A 21,272-nucleotide genomic window follows, 5' to 3' on the forward strand; every position below is an offset into this window, starting at 1 on the left:
TAACAGTGAAAAACTTTTAATGAGGAGCTATTAGGAATGAACCTGAACGTTGCGATAGTCTCGTGTGACTTACGGCATCTTTTTTTTCTACTCTGGAGCGTATTTTGGATTCCAGACATACTTCGCATCCACATTTTTTCGATTCCGGATCCGCTCTGATTCTGAGCTTTCAACTCCGAGGTAATCGATTCAAAGAAATCTAAAGTTAGCAACTGATTAAACAATTGAGTGATTTATTGCACAGTAAAGATGTGTTTCCTTAAATTTATTAACAACCGATGAATATATATAATCAGTGTTATTAATGAAATTAAATTGCCTTATCAAGTAAATCAGAAAATTAACTACATTACTGGAATTGAGTCTGCTATATGACTCCAGATAAGATTCTGTTTCACCCGTTGCTATGCAACGGACTCGAAGTCTTCCCCCTAAGCTGGGTTAATCTTTAGAGGCTGGGTGTAGGAGTTAAGGATTTTTTTACTCGTCTTCAGAAGGAGCGGTATTTTGTGAAGGAAAAGCCTTCACCGTGATTAGCAAAATGACTTCCCAGGGTTTGGATAAGTTTGAAAGGTTTGAGATGGTATAATTTCATGCAGTCATTGGAGCGGCTCGAAATACCACCAGTGTATCCTGAGATTTTATGTTTATTGGATAATGTTCGAGAGATTTTCTGCAGATATCCTTTGCTACTGTGTATGATCTATTTCATCTAAGTCGATTGGCATGTATTAAGTTCCTATTTACATCCTTAATGATTACGTTAAAAAATTTATTAGCCATAGCTACGAGGTGCCCCAGTACCTGATGTATTAAAATAGGTTTAAATGCAGAGACGTCTATAGCAAAATTGATTGTACTTACCTATGACTTAGGAATGTTATTGACTTCGATTTCGAAACGCGCCGAAGTCTAAGACTGTGTGAACTGAGAATCGAAGAAGCTAGCCAACATTGCTACTTCAGTCCTGCTTTACTATGGAAATTTGTAGTGAGGTCTCAGTTTCGAGGCACAAATTACTTTCTCATATCCCGCGAGTGAACTCCTCTTGATCAACTTTACTCCTGACAACCCATATTATCTTCTTAATGATTCCCCCAAGTCCTCAAACGTTTTTCCTTCTGCCTATTTCTTTACTCTCAGCTGTGTAAAATCCATGGATCGCTCCTTTTTATTTTGATACAGGAGTTTTTATTTCACTTTACCACCACTCGTTTATATTTTCAGCTTTAGTTTCACCTTTTATTGCTTACAACTGTTTACTTTTCATTCTTTCCGTTCACTATCGATTGTTGAGTACGATCACCTAAGCACTGCTTGACATCCAACTAATCATTTTGCCTTAAGATGCTTTGCTACGCTGGGTTTGCACTATGTTACGCATGTGAAAATTTTTGTACCCTATTGCCTCCTATCTCTACCTTATTTCAATTCAGCTGACTATGATTATTTTTCTGGAACGTGTTTAAATGCTTTGATACGTTTATATGCCTTTCTTTCATGCAACCTTCTACATTTTTATGTGCCCACACGATGCCTTTCATGGTACTTAATGTTTTATTTATTGTGTCAGTTTATTTTCAATTTTTATTTCACCAATGAGTAAAGATGGAAAAATAATCTTAAAAAGTAAAATAACTTGAAATTTTGTTTTCTTGCCATCTCTTCAAGCTAGTCAAGTTGGTTGATTTGAGTGTTTTATACTCAAATGTTAGCACATAAGTGCTATTTAATTTTGTTATATTTACATCACTAGAATTTCGCACCGCAAATCATAATTTTTCATCATGCTTTAACAAAACAACTCTTTAAGATCTTTAATTTTAAGTATACATTATCTTAAGGCTGGTAAAGCTTGAATAAGCCTTTTTTATTCATATTTCATTATTTTTTCGCAATATGCTGGGCTCCTCTCAATTCTGCTATTGTGTATTATTGTGATTTTTGGTTTTCAATCATTGTCAAGTTTTTCTATTCCATACGCTTCTGCTTACTATTTTTAATCACTCATTAATGGATTCATGCTTTGACCATATTTCACTATCATACCTCTGCAAGTTTTTATTGCTGTGAATTTTATGCCACATATTTACTTTTGTCATGCCGAAAAGAATTGACAATGCTAGTTTTTTCCAATTATAAAATGCACAAAAATCGGCATTTGCTCATGCTTGTTTTACACTGCATTTTACCTATTTAAACAACGTAAATTATGCATTATGCCTGGTTGATTTATGTTTATTCGTCATTTTATTTTACAGAAAGAATGGGTGATAGTTTTTCAGTCCATGGGTAAATGTAAATACGTAAGATCAAGGTTTTGATGCTTAGCATAATTATTCTGGACCCTTTGCTTAACATACTTTGTTCATCTGTATCAGTGGTCATTTTATGCCAAAACACCACATTTTTGTCTGAGCATTATCATCGTTGTTCAGCACAAAATTTTTAAGAGCCGTAATGTCATTAAGTAATGCTATACCTGCCATAGTATAGTTTTGATCTTGTGTCAGTCGTATTTATCTTCATCATTGGACTGAAAAAACTTTCCTCTTTCGTTCTGCAATGGATAATTCCCTCATAGTTAAGCTTGAAAGTATTTTATTATGTTTTATTTTAAGTTGTAATCTTCGCAATTTTTTATGCCAGTTTTTAATTTTGCAAAACCTCTGCTTTTTCCCCTCCCCGCATCCCCCAACCTACCTGCAAAAAAAATTAAAAACCCTTGCACAAACAGGATATGATACCCTGTCCCGCTCCCCAGGACCAACTGCAAGGGTCCTTAACTTCCTGTCCCTGCCACCGGAGGCACCACCATCACGCCCTGCCCCCCACCCCGCCCCCTCAGGACACAGACTATGGCTTCGTGAGGCCGCGGGGGGCATCGGACGCCGGATCCGTCAAGTGGGGCGGACCGCATTGCCCGCCCCACATACACCTCCGAGGGGCCATCCGGGCCGTGGGCACGGCCTGGTGGTCCGGCCGATTCAGGCCCAAGGCCCCCAGCGAAGGGGGCGGGAGCCACCACCATGTGGGGGCGTCCGGGGGCGGCGGCGGTGCCGAGGGGCAGAAGAGGAAGAGGTGGGGAGGGAGCTTGGGGGGGCTGTTGCTGCTGCTGCTCAACAGGGAGAACAGCAGGCCGCCTCCGCCGCCCCCGGTGCCGCACCATCGGCACCACAGTCACCAACAGCACCATCATCACCACCACCATCAGCAGCAGCAGGTCGTGTCGAAACTGACTGGGGTCCGCCCCACTTCTCCGTTGCCCCCGGCGCCGCCGAGGAGGGCGCAGTCTTTTTATTTGCTGGATGATTTCCTGCCTCCGCCCCTGCACCAAAGAGTGGTACGTACGGAGAGGTGGTGGTTGGCATGCCTGGGTGGTGGAGGGTCGAAATGGGGCCGTTCTCGTTTATTCGGATTCGAATTCGCTATTGAATGCACTGAAATATTCGTGTAGCGATATAAGGGAAACCTGGGAGGATGTTCTTGTCGGTAATCGGAATTATTTCGATTGGTTTTCATTCCGAATGGTTGATTCCGAACGATTTATTCCGAATGGTTAGTAACGCAATCGGTTATAAATGTATTTGAAAATGTTCCCTCCCACGAGTCACTACGAATGTGCTTGACACTGATCAAAATTATTACGATCGGTATTCATTCCGAACGGTTTATTCCAAATTGCAGATTCCGAATGGTAAGCAAGGCAATCGGTATTCGCTGTGTTCGAAAATGCTCACTCCCACGAGTCACAACGAGTGTGCTGAACACTGATCGGAATTGTTCCAATCGGTTTTTATTCCGAAAGGTTGATTCCGAATCGTCGGAAACGCAATCGGTAATCGTTGTATTTGAAAATGTTCCCTCTCATGAGTCACTACGAATGTGCTTGACACTGATCAAAATTATTACGATCCAAACGGTTGATATCAAATTGCAGATTCTGAATGGTTAACAACGCAATTGGTATTCGTTGTGTTTGAAAATATTTACTCCCATGAATACCTCTGTTGTACTTGACTCTGATCGGAATCATTCCGATAGGTTTTCATTCCGAAATGTTGATTCCGAATGGTCGGCAACGCAATCGGTATTTCTTGTGTTTGAAAATGTTCACTCCCACGAGTCACTTTTAGGGCTCATTTTCATCATCGAATTGATAAATTTCAAACACAGCGATTACTGATCGCCTTGCTTACCAGTCAGGATCGTCAGTCAGTTCGGAATGAAAACCGCTTGGATAATTACAATCAGCATCAGACCCATCTCCACAGTTGTTAATTGGTGGTTTTTCTAAACAAAACATTCGATCTTCATTTAACTAGCCAATAAAGCACCCAGACAGTACTACCAGGGTGTAATGAAATATGAGAGAGTGCGTCTAGTGTGATAGATAACAAAAAACTTAATGCCTAAAGTATAGATAAGGACATAGTGCTTGCAGCCTTCATGCCTGATATCATGGTCGTATATAGAAAATATATTACGTGGGGCGGGGCAAGGTAATTGTAAAGTTTGTATTAGTATTTTTAAATGAGCACTCTCCATGAAATTTTGCAATCAAAGGTAATGTGAAATAAAAAAAAATACGATAATACCAGTGGGTGGACTGAAATTCCTACGATAGCTCTTAGCGGCGGGTGGTACACAGCTTAAGCACGAAACATTTTTCTCACATCGCGAGTTACCTTGGCCCCATGGAAATTGGCCCCTTACGTAGGTACCTCCCTGCGTGAAATAGTACAAGGAAAGTACAAATGAAATGTTATGTGCTGTATTATCTTCTTTGCTACGTCTTCATAATACGTATTACGTTGTACTATACCACCTTCATTGGTTGCCTACAGTATCCTCATTTCAGTTAAAAATGTCTGGACCAGCCTTTCCGTAGCTATAAACTACAAAATAGAAAACAGTAGAGGCGCGGTGAATAAAGGATATTGGTTATGGACAATCAAAAAATGACTTCAGGATTCGCTTTTCAATGCATTGAAATATTTTTCCTCACGATTTCACCAGAATTTGCTAACGCGTGACCAGTTTATATTTAACTCGGTGAATATATGGTCGAATAATACCAAAATTGAGTTTTGCTCATCAAAACCGCTAAGTTTCCGTGAAAATGCAAGATGAAAGCTTTCTATCCAAGCCTTTCCTCGTAGCCGAATGCTTTTCCTTAAATGAAATTCCATTTGTGTTTTTTTTGTTCCATCGGTCGAGTGGTGCCTACGGAGAAAAAAATGAACTACGCTCAATTATTCTATCTCTTGCGCTATTTTTTCCTTGTTTGCGGGGCACAGCAAGCCTATTTGTGAAATGGCTTTGACTTTCTGTACACCGCTGTGCTGTAAAATGACCACGCGTTTCCTCTATTGCCTTAATTGGCTTTTAGCGAAAATTTGATTGAATTGTCGCTAGCGGCACGCCACTCTGGCGTTATGCTATCGTTGGCACTTCAGTTCTACTCACGATGCCGTGATTAATTACGAGGAGAGAATAAGCGACGGTTGAGAGATTAATGCCATAGGTCACCGTACTGGAGCAAACAGTTAAGATGGTCACCGCTAAACATAGGTTTGGCTGTTTGCGTGTATCATTCGGGGAAATTTTAAACTGTTCCCTTTACATTTTATTTTTTTTTCACATTAATTTCACACTAAACGCAATGGGAAAAAATTACCTGGACCATTCACCCCAAACATTTGTATAAGTCCTCACTCATACAAATGTTTGCGTTCAACAAAAAGTCGTTGAATCGATCCCCTCTAAAATCGTCTGAAACCCTAAGAAAAGTTGTCGAAACACTAAATTTTCTATCTATTACGGGGTTGCCGACTGCCCTCATACCTTTTGTAATTGGGTACATTTATATTTATGTATTTGGGGTTAAAATAAATCATTTTTCACATATGTCATTTTTTTGAATCAATACCGCGTGATACGTCGAGAAACCAAATTTCAGACCGATCGAGAAATTTTCATATTGGCAAAATCGTGCAATTCCACTATTTCGTGAATTATTATTATCTCAACAATAAAGGGAGATGCGGTGTTGCATAATACGTAGAGTGTGACCAGAAAATAAAGCAGGGCTTTTCCGGGAGAGGGGGGTCTTTTCGAGAGCGCCTTCCCCAGCTAGCGAAAGCGAGTTACTATTATATATACTCCTAATTATTTCGTCAATTGTGAGTCCATTTAAATTTATTTCATGGCACAGAGAACGTCCAACAGTAACTGGATAAATAATCGATGATATCTCTCCGAGTTTCGAATATGGAGACGCCGTATACTTTAATTACTTTATTGCTCTTGACCGTGTCGGCTTGTGTTTTATGTGACTGATTTTCACTTCCTGGTTAGCTTATAAAGCATTCTTCTCCTTTTGAAAGCCATCCTAACCGCTCGCTGCGGACGTAAGCGTTGCCCAAATTCGTTTTATGTGACTGAGTGCTATAAAGAATGCTAAGTATTTATGTCCAGCCCTTCATGAACTCTTGTCTTTCTCAGCCGTCGAAGATGTTCCCAGGTCTGTCGAAGCCGTCACGAATTTGGCCAAAAGAGCACACATCATTACTACACGTGAATCAATTTATGGGGGGAAAACCATTATTTCAGGATTGGATTTGGTTTCGGCATCTATGAATAGAACGGTACTCCTTTTTTATTGCTGGATAATATCGTTCATAGGTTTCAGCAACATTGGTTTCCAGAAATTATTGACGTATCTTCCGAAGGGTCATCGTATAACTTGGTAGGGAAGAGATTTCTGGTAGTCGTCATCATCTAATGATGTTTATAATAGCGTATAAAATCGTTTCAGGTTTGCCGTGGTGCAACTTTTATGTATTCATGATAAAATATAAACAACAAATGGTAATTTCCACTCTTAAATATATAATTCCATATTCATGACATAAAGTGTTGCAGGGGCGCAGCTAGGAATTAAGGCTAGGAGAGGTTTTAGGCGCAACTAGACCTGGGGTGTATGATATACCCGCCAGCATAAGCGGGAGGTGTGGGCGCCCTCCCCCAGAAATTTTTAAGATAAATGGTTCAAAATGGTGAGTTTTATGGCTTTCTGAGGGAAATTTTATTAATACTTACACTCTTCTATAAGTATATTAATCAAATGAAGTAAAATGGATTAAATTAAAAAGTTTCTTTGAGCTTTGGGGGGGGGGGGGGATTTTATCCCCCAAATCCAAATTTTATCCAAAACTTTGGGGTTTCGCTGCGCCACTGAAGTGTAGAAAACATGGCCGCTATTGGAGTTAGATATTAAAGTGTGAAAATTACCATTTTATCATGTTTATAATGAAGCTTATTCCGTCTGTAGTTGATTTCTCCATCTGCTTCCTGTTCCTAGCTCGCTCCTGAGTGTTTGCTACTCATAAATTAGCGTCGCTGGAATTGCCTAAAAGTATGGCGGACTTTTAACACAATTAAAAAAAATATATATAATAGGAGCCCTCATTTTTAGCGGTAGTCATTTGAGAGTTACAAGGAAAAGGGCAATATTTAAATATTTCCCAAAGTGACATTCTTGTTTCATCTTCTCTAAATAACATCCATCACATTAATTTTCTTTGCGGCATTGCTATCCATTTCCTTACCGCTTGATAAGGAAGGTGTGCGATACGATACGAACAGAGTAATTATTTCCGATTTGTTTATAATTTGCTTTGAGGTGTGCCCATTGATTGAAAAATATTCGAATTTATCCCAACGGAAGCGTGGGACCTCAGTTGTTTTGTTAGGAAATATTTTTAAAGTAACACCGCCATCTGGCGAAAGTAATCCCACCATTTTCTGGCCAATCATTGATGATTATTTTATTTCAAAAAAGTAAAAAGGCGATGGATGATCTATTTAAATTCATATTTTGTTCGGTGTCACCTTACCTTTAGAAAAAACTTATTTGCGTCGAAGCTCATAAATTTAAAAATAGAATAAAAAAACTCCGTGATAAATGTCCCCAGTTAAGATATTGAAACGGGTGATTGTTTACTATCCATGCATGTGTAAAATCTGGAGGTTATTTACCGGTTACATATCACTGGGGGTAAAAGGGGTCATGTTTATCGTTTACTTCATATAATACCGCAGCGACGTATGATGGAGGTGAATCGTGGGGATGTTTTTGGGCCACGCCCACATCCTTTTGAGCCAATCAGAGGGTTTGTTTGTTTGTTTGCTCGATTCGTCGGACTGTCGCCCCAGAGGGACCTTCTTCCTTCGTGAAAGTGACTTTCATTTCCTTCTCTCAACCCTCGCTAACTTTTTGCACTACTTTTTTCAACTCTATTTTTCTTTCATCAGTCCTCTTTCTCTCTCAATTTCTTTCTTTCTTTCTTTCTTGCTACGCCTTTCTACGTGGTAGCGCAGTTTTGAAGATTCAACGTGCAATTTTCTTCATACTTTCTTTTCTTTTTCTAAGAAATGGATAGGACACTATATTATGCATCTAGTTTTTTACTTATTATAAATTCGTATTGTTTCCTGTTCAGACAACAGACCCACTTAACAGGAGATCGGGTTGGTGTAGTGGCTGGGGTGCTGGCTTCCCACTCAGTCGAATCGGGTTCAAATCCCGGCGATATCCGATATTTTTCAGAGGCTGCCCGATCCCTGCTTGAGTGCCTTGTGGAGGACAGCTCAAGTGCAGCACTTCGTCCGTCGGATGGGACGTTAAGCCATGGTCCCGTTGGCGACTTTCGTGAAGGCTAACGCCGACGCCGGGTTTCTCTCCACCCTTCCATCCCGACCCTTCCCCCATGGCGCTAATGACATTAGCTGTTGGTCGCCTCCTCCAATACCATACCATATCAACGGAACACAACTGAAACAATCCACGTATATGAAGGATCTCAAGTTTTCCCATCGACTTTATTATTGGAAAAGTACTCGGGTTACCCACTGAGTCCAAAGATTAATTAGTACCGACGTTCGAGGGTGTGGTTGCCATCAACTTTAGTGATACGCATATCTTCAGAAATGTGGTCCAATCACCCTGGAGACGATCATTGACAGCCTTCGAAATTTCCGCTCTAATCAATCTCTTGACCCGTTGGAAACCCCGCGAAATTTTCCCACAACCCACAGACATTTCTAATGAAACGTTGAATGTTTTGGAAGGTGGTTGAGAAAATTGTTTTCAATGGTTTGCTAAGTGAAAAACGTGAACGCACTGCCTTCGTTACCAAACTATGGCAACGCAAGCAATTCATCGGGAAAGCCTGTAGTTCTCGTTGTTTCTGTATGACTATGTCGCTCGGTGACCAGAATGCTCGACTTTGCTGCGGGTGGGCTGCTAATAGTGATGATTCTTGAAAGTGCCGTTATTTTTTGTAAGTATGGCATTCAATTACCTTTGTGTACATCATTATTTTGCGGGTATTTTAATGGCTTTATTCATTTGTTCCCACACTCACGGCGTCATCTTTACATTTTTGGAAGCTTTCGTCTACTTTTTCTTTGAGAAGTAAACATTGCCATCTTGTAGATATAGAAAATTGCAATTTATTTGGAATGCGAAACAGTCTGGATAATTCTAGATATTTCTATTAGATATTTGAGTGTTCACCCAGAGAGCAGCGGGCAGCTCTTTTTCACAACGTTTTAATAACTCTCTTAGTTGTTAGTCTAGTTCGGGTCAAATCTTGCTACTCAATTTCACTCACTTTCCGATTTGTTATCAAGCTGAAAATTTCAGGATATCTTGGAACCAGATAACATTGAAACAACACTTTTATTACGATTGGAACTGTGTCTAGAATTTTTATTCAGAATTTAAAATTAAACATGGAGAAAAGGTAGTTCAAAACATGGCCACCAAAATCCGGTGGCGGTCGAAGATCAGTCAAAGAGTCATAGCAACGCATTTGATTTCATGACTCCGAACCGCCATCATGTTAGCTTCCATTGCATGCGTGAAGAATAGTCAGTGCGTTCATAGAAATGATGCTTCCGAATTAAAGCCGATTTCAATCTTTGGTCATCTTCGTAGCCAATAGTATCAGTAAGTATTTTCACCTTTCATTGCCCGAAAATAGTGCTTATCTAGCGTGTAGTACGATTTTAATTAATATTTCCGTAATCATTCATTGTAGGAAAATTTTCCAAAAGTGGTCACCTTTTCCTCTGTTATAGTCGTAATGATGTTCTCGTTTTGTTTTATTTTCGGAAATGAAGTTATCATCATTGGTCAACAATCCTAAGATTGGTTAGACGCCGCTCTCCACTCAATTCTTCTATCAGCCAATCTTTTCACACCTACGAATTTATTTTCTTTCGCATCCCTCTTTACCTGTTCCGTACATTTTGTTCGAGGTCTTCCTTTTCCTTACTTGCCATCTACTTCAGAAATGACGTCGTCATCGCTGAAAGTTTATTAAAATATTGCCGCGAGAAAAACGTTTTTATAAACATTTATTTTTATATTGTAATATTTCAGGAAATCTTGCATTATCAAGGGCTATTGGATGTTACTTTTGATGCCCGAAGACAAAATGATGGCTCGGCATTCCGCTCGGACGCATTTAAGCGCATGCATGCATGCAAGTGTTCACGTCAAACTCGGTCGTTTTACGGAGGAATCGAGGTCTAGCCTATCCTGAGGCCAGAGTTCCTCACTCCTAGACAATAGCGAAGAAGCGACCTCCTCTTCGCTGCCTCCCCTTGCATAATTTAATGAGGATTCCGGTCCTCTTTGCGCAAAAAAGAAAATAATACTTCATTATTTAAAACCCTAAGGGTGTCAGTCCCTGGCCAGGGAATTTGTATTTTTTTTCCTCACACAAAAAGGTCCTTGTCTTCTGACTGCTAGCGAATGACGTCAACTTCTCGCATTATTTGTTGAGGTACGAAGGAAAAGGAAGCCTAGCAGCGTCTCCACTTCGATGGCGCCAACTTCAAACCTTGTCAGTCACGATAAAATAATTTTAAGACTTGGAAGATTTAAAGTTTTAATTAATTAGATTTTTCATTCTGGAGTACTTGTTGTTAAGTTTCGAGATATAAAAACGGTATTTGTCTTCTTTTAATCCATTCATTTGCTAATAACTAAAAAATCGCGATGAAAAAAATGAATTCGTATTTTCATCACGATTCTCATGGAGCAACTAACATCATCTAAGGTTTTTTTATTTGTCAAAATGACGAGTATGATCTAGCATTCATGAACATGTTTCCGATAATTTCTTCTCTCATTGCGAGTTATCCTGCTTTCCAAATTCCGTACAAAACAGAATTTCCATGGAAATTGTGATAGGTAGTATCACTTAAAAGCTGAAATGAATGCGTGTTCTCGAGCATTGAGTGAATTTTCACGTGGGATTATGTCGTTGCGTGGGTTATCGTGCTGGAGACGAGTCTGCTTTCTGGGTAATCCCGCTGCATTTTCGTAGAATTTACAGCGTCCTTTCCTCGTTTGCGTAATGTATTATTCTCGGAAGAGGGCGCTGACCGGATAGCTTTACTCTTTCGACGATAAACTAATTTCTGGTCGTGAATATTTTTGAGCACGCTCGGGCCGTGTGTAATAATGAAATCATATAAATTATTACAGAAGGGTCTTTTTCTGTCACTCCGTATATGCACCGTTAATACTGCACCTACAGTGATAAATGAGGTATCATTTTAAACGTTGAATCACCGGCATCTGATGAAAAATACAATCTCAAATTTTACTACTTACTCATTAATTTGACTTTTAAGTTTCGATTTTTCCACGCCGATTACTTGCTTTAGGTATATCGACTACACACATTTTTTATTCTAAACTTCAAAAATAGGTTTATAAAGCCATTAAATCCATAACGAAACCAAAGAAACATAACATAAGATGAAAAAATATTTAAAATAAAATCTAAGTGAAAGTGCGAAATTTTCGCACGGATTACCTTGTAAATTATAATACATTTCAATTAACCGTATCTAATAATGAAATACATTATAATTTACATTTCCAATAATTAAATATTTGGAATTTTACTTCGTCGCACTCTTTCACCGAACCTCGACCTTGCAATTCGATCCAGATACGGGCCCATCTGAATATTTGATTATATCTCGAATTTAAAGATTTGTTCTCGGTTTCTATTCAGCTGTATAATTTGTAAATTTGAGATACTGGCAAATTATACCATATCCTCTATAAATACGTGAAATTTTCTATTTGATATAAAAGATTTTAACGAGTTATTCGGAACGATAAAAAATACGATCAGTCTAGGGTGAGTGGACAGAATGCAAAAATAATTTAATTCCGCAGATTAGTCACAAAAGGACTAAAATGTAGTCTTCAAGTGGACGCTTTTCTGTATAATACAATCTTGTACGTGGGTTGTATTTACGTATTTAAATAAGGCTTTTATGCTCGCCAATCGAAATGAAATAACTCAGAACACCCATGGAACATGGTACAAGCAAGAGGTGTGGAAATGTATTCATGGTCAAATAACATGGAAAACCTCTACAATATCTGGGAAGTGAGTCTCTAGCCTTCATTTTTTCCGATCTACATGGATGCTCGGCTATTGATCGAGGGTTTTAAGGTTGCGTTAATAATCGATCAGTATGGTGGGGATTAATATCAACAAGTCCACCCTCTAATGGTGAGAATGCCGAATAAACGGAGAAGAGGAAAAGAAAAAAGAATTAGGCGCACACTAACCCCCCTATCCATATCAAATTTCGGGTCGAATAACTTAGTGGTTATATAAATAGGCGGATTTAGGGGGGGCGCTGAAAATTTGTAGTTGATAAAGGAGATTTTAATGAGTCATTCGTAGACAGACATTTTACGAGCAGTACAGGGTGAGTGGACAGAATGCAAAAATGATTTAATTCCGCGGATTAGTCACAAAAGGACTTAAATTCAGTCTTCAAGTGGACACGTCTCTCATAAATCCTCGCATTCCTTACCGAAGGTCGTGGGTTCGAGTTTCGCCTGGATAGGTGGACCCTTCCAGGACGTGGGGGTGTTTGATCGTCTGTTGTTGATTTTATTAACTTCCGATGTAAAGGCTTCATTTTGCTGTTTTCGGAGGTAACTGAGCTAAATAAAAATTTAAAAAATATGTAGCACAATTATCATTATGTTCGTTTTGCTTTGTGTATTACGGAGCCTCAATCATTTTATTTCATATTAATTTAATTATACGAGATGAAGACAATAAATTTAATTCAACTAAAATATTAAAATAAAGGGAATATTTCGTATAATAATTGCTATATGTTGTTTTTAATCTCAAATATGAGAAGACCGTTTGCCTGTCAGGGCCTTGTGCCTCCCTGGAAAAAATCCTTTATCCGCCCTTGATTACATGCATGTTCTTTTTGATTCCTCATCTCTGTGAATTATATTTGTGTATTTGCGCCTATGGCGCTATATGCGTGAGAATGTGTGCAACGTAAAAACATGCGTACCGTCGTGATTATGATCCCGCAGCTGTTTCGCTTCTCTTTGATGTCTTCCTTCCGCCCTGGTCGATTAGTATCTTTACGGTGAAAGGAGAGAGATTGGTGAACGAATGAAAGTAGACGTTTTTCAAGGACGATAGTCAATAATGCCTTTTCATAGTGTGAGTGCGCATTTTGATCGTCCTCTGACTCGCTGCACTCGACGCCTGTTTTATAGGGCATTGTCCTTCCCTGGGCGTGTCATGTGATTTCTACTCTGGTCACGCAAAAGTGGTGAACAGGGAAATCCGTCTAGTAATCACGTCCACGTGACGTCAAGCATCTATGTGTCACCTCACAAAAATTCCTGTCTTTGTAAATCTATTCTCATGCAGGATGTCTCACATTATTTTCCATATTCCTAAGCTAACAGGTCGCTGAGCCGTCTCGAATTTCGTACTATTTGCTTCAATACGCTCTTTATTATATACGAACCAGGTGTTTACGATGTTGTATCACGAAGCGTAAAAAACTGCGGTAATATTTTAATCATTATCAAAATAATTTTTACCAGCAAATCAAACAATATTTCATGTGATAAATCGCTGTGTTTTTTACTTAAATTTTTAAATGAAAAAAATGTACGCTTTCTCCTTGCGGAACAACCAGTTAGTTTTGATTATTTTATGACTTGAAGAATATGATTTTAATAAAAAATATTAAATTTATTCACTTGTGAAGAAGATAAATATTTAACTAAACCTCCAATGGGTGATACGCGATCCGTGAGTTTCTCGGATTAATTTCGTTGGTCAGTTGTTTTGGTGAAAAGTGATGGCTGAAAAAAATTATAATTATGGCGAATTTTAATGTGATCATGTCAGCGGAAACTTATTTCAAAATTATTTAACCTTTAAAATTTTAATTATTTGTAATAAGATATCTTTTGAGATTCACAATGCTATCATTCATTGAATCTTAATTTTAAATGTCTTTCGATCAGAAAACCTATTTTAGCTTAGGACGTTTTAGCTGTTGACATAGCCTCTAGTATTTAGTCCGTATATAGTTTATAATATCCTGTAAATTTACTTTATCTAGTATTTAAAAAATTTCAATTTTAAGTTCAAAAAATCATCGTGGAAAGTTTTAAATTTTCCGTAGTTAGTTGAGGCCATTGTATTTATATATTGTCCCAAAGAAATGTACGCTTTATAAGCTCTGTTATGAGACGCCCTGAAGGAAGCTCCCGAAGCAGAGCGTTGGTGAGGGTTTTGAGTGCATTCATAATTTGGTGTATTCTGACGAGTTTCTCTTCGATTTCGGCATGCACGTGAGCACTAACGGTGGAGTTACGGAACCAACGCCAGACGAACAAATTAGCGGGTATTGATCAGCGGCTGGAGGATACCCCTTGAATGGGCGGTTCACCCCCTCGCCCGCAGTGCCCGTGCCCCGGGCAAAACCATGTGGATTTGGCACACCCATTTTGCACCAGTATCCTGGGTTTACAGTGCACCCATGTTGTTTCGGTGGAGTGCTCATTTGAACTGGTGGTCCAGGTGGTAGGGATATACATGAATTCATTATAATGATTAAATGGGGGTTTTAATTGTCTAATATAAAAAAAAGGAAACTCCACCGTAAGCGCTCAAGTGCATGCCGAAATCGAAGAGAAACTTGTCATAATAAACCAACTTATGATTACATTCAAAGCTTTCATTCAAGTTCAGCACAGGAGCTTCCATAAGGACGCCTCACCACAGGACAAATAATGCATAAATTTCTTTGGGACACTTAAGAGAAACAATGTGTCCATCTAACTATGGTAAATTCATAGGTTCCCAACGTGTTTTTTACTTAAAATTGGAAGTTTTTAAATACGAAATAAATTAAATGAAAAGGATTTTATAGCCTATCAACATCATCATTAGCCAACAACCCTAAGATTGGTTTGACGCAGCTCTCCATTCTCTTCTATCCGCTAGCATTTTCATGGTGACTCATTTATTCCCTTTGGCATCCATTGTAACCTGTGCTATGTAACTTATTCGGGGCCGTCCCTTGCTCATCTTTCATTCTACCTGTCTTACGATTGTTTTTATCAGGCTATCATGTCTCATAACGTAGATTACAGCAAGATACAAAAATATCTCCATAGCTGATTTTTCGATTTGAAGAATGTGTAGCATTCGGGTGATTACCTCAGTACCTAATTGTAAGATTACATGAGTACATAGATGAATTCAATTGTAATTTTTTTGAGCTTATACCATTAATATTTTCCTCGCTCCCATCTTCCTGTTCTCTCGCTAAAGATGGTCAATTTCACTTGAATCACCATCAATTTTCACGTCTGTATAAGTTCACTTATTTTATTAGATAAATTTCTGTATTCATATATTTTCATATGAATTATTTTACTTTATTTGGATAAATTTTACTGCGTAGTACTCGAAAAATTGCATGAAAACCTAGGCGATTACCTAGGCAAACTCAAGGACTTTACAGTGTACACATTTAGAGCTTTCGTATTCAGTGGTATTCACTTACTATTAGATATTTGCTGCTCATTCCAATTGTTCCCATGATATTTGAAGCTATTCAGTATAATTCCATCGTACTTGTTTTATCCAACCCACGCTGTTTATTTTGTTTAATTTATGCGTACGAATACACCCTCTCATATCCCCAAGGAGGAAAGCATAGTTATTTTCTAATGATAAAGTTTGACATTTCAAGCTATCGGTTAATTAAAGCGAAGACTCTAGGATAATCAAAAACATGTATCACTTCAATAGCAAGAGTTGAAAGAGTCAATTTTAGATGTATAATGCCCTATGGTTTTATCAGCTTTCATACTAATTATGTGGTATTTCATCCTGAAGGTTAATAATATTGACCTTTTGGTGAATCAGAAATGTTTTAATTCCTTGACATTTTCGCCTAAAGGTTTAATTTATTTTTTTAGCTGAAGCTCAGATTACGTGCTTATTGGCTTGCGAGAAAGTGTGTTAGAATATTCAGTTAATTACCTTCCAATTAATATGAATATACGCTTCGAAGTTGTGAAATAATTTGCCTGTGCGTCATCAAAAAGAAAGTTGCGTTAAATTGTTTATTCCATTGCGATCGCAAATTGACTTCCTCGAGTTTTTTTCTTTTTTGATGCGATGGGAAATCCGTCGCTGAAGTTTTTCTCCTGAATCCCTGTTTATTTTTCATTTAGCCTCTCTTCCCACGCGCCGTTACCGGTAGCTTTGTCAAGATTTATTTTTTTAATCCTCTCCTAAATTTCATCCGATGCCACCGTTAAACATCTCGCTAATGAATTAAGAGGCTTTTGACTCGAGACCTGCCGAGATTGATAATGTCCGTTCAAGGTGTAGTAGTATTTATATTTTCCGCGTTCCTGGAGTTTCCGTCTCATGTTTCTATGGCGATTATTTTCAATCGAATATCTATATATTTTCTTCATATGTTTCTGTGCATGAATTCTGTGATAAATTCTTTGATTTCTATTTTTTGACAATTAAAGTAATTCATTTTTTTGAATGATTTTACAATAATAAATGTCACAAATAATATTTAATTCTAAAAATTTATCATTTGTCTTTTCAGGTAAGGATAAAATTTTTAAGTACAACCCATTGCAGTAACTACATTATGGCTTATAATGGTGGAAGGTAGGACTTCTGAACTTTTCAATTGAATACACTTTTGGGAGACTATAATTGCTTGCTCATGTAATCGAGAATAGCACTGCTACACAAATTTTCATTTCATTTAAATACCATTTACCAATGCATATTTCCATGTGTTTTATCATAATTAATCCTAATCAAAATCTAAGTAGAAGGTTTCGATAAAGTGGTCAGGAATGGAGGATCGATTTATTCAACCACCCATTTCGTTAATGTCCTCTTTATCGTATAAACTTAACGTTAAACTTAATTCATTTACGCTATTTAGAATGCTTGCAGAAAGTTTTGGAGTACAGTAAAAATTGAAAAGTGAGATTATTTTGCATAGATTTTCTCACTCCAAAGATGTTATAGATTTTTCATTTCCAGTATATAGCGAGTGCGTCAAAGTCTAAATTTTACGGGGTAGAGAAAACTTTCGTTGTTATATTGGCCGACGTTAGAACGCTGGTACTTCAGAGGAAGATTCTAGTTTCTTTACACGAGCTCAGTAGCTCGTTGGTAATCTACTCGCAATTGCCAGAAAGAACCTATCGTGTCTTCCGTTGTAGTTGACCTGTAATGATACTCATTCACGATTCATGCATGAAAAATTACTTTATCATTATATTACGTCGTAATTGATGAGGTTAAGAAATCCTCTTTCTAGGACGAATTGAACTTAAAAAACGAAATCAGTTTATAAAATAAGATACGCCTACGAACGTGAAGTGCTAATGCCTTTCTAACTTAATATCCCGGGAAATTTTGCTTAAAATAATTTTGGGTGCTAAAATTGACTTTATTCTCTGGTAAAAGATTAAGGACTTATCTAGTCGAGGCGTGAAAAAATGACTCTCGCAAATCTTGCAAGACTCGTACCCGGATGACCCCTTTTTCCTAACGCCGTTCCTGTTTTATTTATTTATTTTCAGACCCTTTATTACTTCCGCAGCGACTTCCGAAATGACTTTAGCCGTCCGTTGCTTGGCCCAAAGCACCTCAAGGGTTTCGTCCCCAGGCATGTCATCTTCATCCCATTTCCTATCCGTTCTCTTGTCCGCCAGAGAATTTCGCAATCTTAACCCGCTTTATGTATCGCGGAACGATGTCGAAATGGCCGAAATTAAGGAAGCTCCGACGAGAAGCGTAGGCAATGCCGTTTTGCACGAAAATCCCGAAAAAATGGTCTCTTAGTAGCACACTTAAATAGATGCAAGAGCATAGATAGCATGCCATTAACAGTCGCCGTAATGTTACGCCATCTTCAATATTATTAATATGTATTGAAAATGATTGCAAATTAGATACTCTTACTAGTATTTTTTAGTACGGATGTGCGAATAGCACTTTTTTATCTCGAGTATCGAATCGAGTTGAAAACTACTCACGATTATCGAGTCGAGTATGGTTATTTCTGAACCAGGCAACACAACAATTCATGCTCCAATATATTCTCATTTTTCCAATCCCCTTGTGAATTTTCTATTCTGGATGTATAAAGGAAAATATAACGTTGACGGTAATTGTGCCAGAATTAGGAGATGAGTGAAAATTAATGTGTCTTAAACAGGTCAATAGGGTCAATTAACTTGAATTAACCTTTGGTAACATGTGTATAATTCAATTCATATATGTATCCAAACCGCTAGGAGGATCACTGTAGGCATTTACACAATTGTAATAAGGACCATGTAATATTTTATACTTTCAAGTCCTCATGCAGGAAAACCAATTGTTCTACATACTCAGGCAGCAGGTTTTTAACGTCTCCATGTAATTTACTGTAACGTCTATTACTGCCTGCTGAAAATTGTCTATCGCTACGCCGTTGTCTTCTGAACTTTCTGCCCTCGCAGCTCTGTAAACGAAACTACTCGACTCAACTAGACATTCATAATGCTACTCGAAGGAACCGAAAGTCGAGTACCCGCTACTCGACTCGAATTTTCGAGTACTCGCACATCCCTAGTTTTATAAATATCCATGTACATGCCGCAATGCCGTTTTGCAAGAAATTTCCAAAAAATTAGTACTCTAGTTGCACAGTTGGAGCAAATAGATGCAAGAGCGTAGAGATGGCTGAGCAATATCATAATTAGACGCCGTAATGATACGCGATCTTCAATATTACTATTATATATTGAAAATGGTTGTAAATGAGATAATCTTACCAGTTGGGTTTAGTAAAATCTATGGATATGTTGTACAGCGGCAAATGACTTGAGCGTTAACTCGTGAGTAATATGAAATTTTATGGAAATAATTTTCCAATCGAAATAAGCAACATATTAACATATGTTATCATCATAGTCAATCTTTCACGCCTATCTCGTTATCGAGGATTTTGTCATTTAAATCTCGATCGAATTCACGGAAGTCGGTTATCTCTCCTTAATGTTTACTCTAAAGGTTTTGTGTACTTAATCCACTAACGTTCCTAAATCGCCTATCTATCTATTTCTTCCGGGAAATGAGTTTGAAGAGGGAGATTTTGTTTTGGTTCTCATGAAATGGTGGTCAAAGAATAAGAGAAATGTTCATTTGAGCTAGAATGTAAATTGCACTGTGACAAAATGAAATGATGCAATGATCGTTAAAATGAGGATCGCTTTAATAAGATCATACGAATGTCGCGATAAGTAGGTGATGGATCAAAAAACGGGAAAAATACGTTTCTTTATTTTTGAAACTATCTCAACCGGCAGTAGTTAAAAATTTTTGAACGAACCCATTTTCACACCTAAACCGGATTAGCGTTTTAGGCACTTTCATCGGGATAACCGGATGAGGAAAATTTGTATTTAAGCGGTTTATGCTAGGACTGAAGCTTATCTCTAGTGGATTACTTCTAAACTTCTTTCACAAGGAGTAAATGCTCTTGATTTTTAGAGTGAATGAAATTTTTATTTGGATTTAAAACTTAAGTAAAGTATTTTCGATACATCTAAAACGTTATGACACCGCCATATGTACCGTCGATGCCTAGAATTTTAATTTCTCATGATAATTATGATTTGGTGGTCGTTTTAGCTATCATATTTTTCGGAGTGTTTAGAGAATTATTAATAATTCTGAGTCATAGGGAGATTCGTGATAAGTTGTTTAAAATAAGGTTAAAATCTGGTTATGATGATGACGTTTCCTAGGCAAAGCGATTATTTGGAGCTATTTTTTTTATAAATTACTTTTTTCTTTTATCATTCAAATATATTCGTTCCGTCAAAAGAGGTAATAGGATTAAAAGTAGTGAATACCACTATAGTGAATACCATTCTTTTGGGATACAGAAAATATGTAATCGCTTTAGGACCAAAAAATTGTTTTGGCTTGTATTGTTCCCTCTGAGCGTTTGTTTGGCTATTGTCGGCGAAAAATTCTCAGTTGCTCCTATTCATTCGCAATTACTTTGATCAACTCACAGTATTTTATCTGATTCACTTTTTTAATTTACTCTTTACTTTCAATTATCTCGGCACAGAAATATCTATTCGTGGGCTTTTTAGAGAATTACTTATATAAGACTTATGCTTTGAGCTTCAAATCATCACGGCGTACGAATGCCACCCGTGGCAAAATGTACCTGAATCTCATTACGATATTTGCCTCGATATTTATGCAGAGTTAAAAGTTATGCATTACTGCACCTACACGCTACCCTGCAAGCCTCCTCGAAAGGCGTATGGCAGGGGATTTGAGGACACAAGAAAGGAAAAGTTGTATGTTGGAGATATTTGAAGACGTAGTTAGTGCCATATATCATTTATTGAAATATTTTTGCGCGGGGTAAAACGAATTCCTTTATCTATCCGTTCGGCAAAATATTTCTCGTACTTAATGGTTTTTATCAAATCCAGGAGCATACTTAGTTTCTAATATCGTTTTTACGGTGCCATTCTTTACTACATCTGTTCACAATGGCTTTAATTATATTTTAGATACAAATAATGTTGAGAAGTTTCCACTCTTATTACCATGAGCATTACTGTGTGGTAGAGTTAATTTTAACCAAGTAATATGTCACGGAATAAAGACTAGATTTTGGATTTAGAAAGATATTTATTGGTCTAGGTCGTATGTTCTCCAAGAACAAAAACGATTTACTGTAAAAAATCGTAGAGTAAATATAAATATAGGATAAAATTTTAAGGAGGCTTTCCCGGTGATTATGGTGATGGTTAGTTTCCG

The 21,272-nt window shown here is 37.8% G+C and overlaps 1 protein-coding gene across 1 annotated transcript in view; it reads left to right on the plus strand.

The window, feature by feature from the left end:
* The window catches only part of LOC124167561 (dual specificity tyrosine-phosphorylation-regulated kinase 4-like), a 227,703-nt gene that overhangs the window by 103,084 nt on the left and 103,347 nt on the right, over nt 1–21,272 (plus strand). The window contains exon 2 of the mRNA XM_046545528.1: nt 2,738–3,343. Coding sequence (XP_046401484.1) covers nt 2,738–3,343 — 606 coding nt within the window. The remainder of the gene's footprint in view (nt 1–2,737; nt 3,344–21,272) is intronic.

Source organism: Ischnura elegans, chromosome 11 (assembly GCF_921293095.1).
Source record: "Ischnura elegans chromosome 11, ioIscEleg1.1, whole genome shotgun sequence".
Lineage (NCBI taxonomy): Eukaryota > Metazoa > Arthropoda > Insecta > Odonata > Coenagrionidae > Ischnura > Ischnura elegans.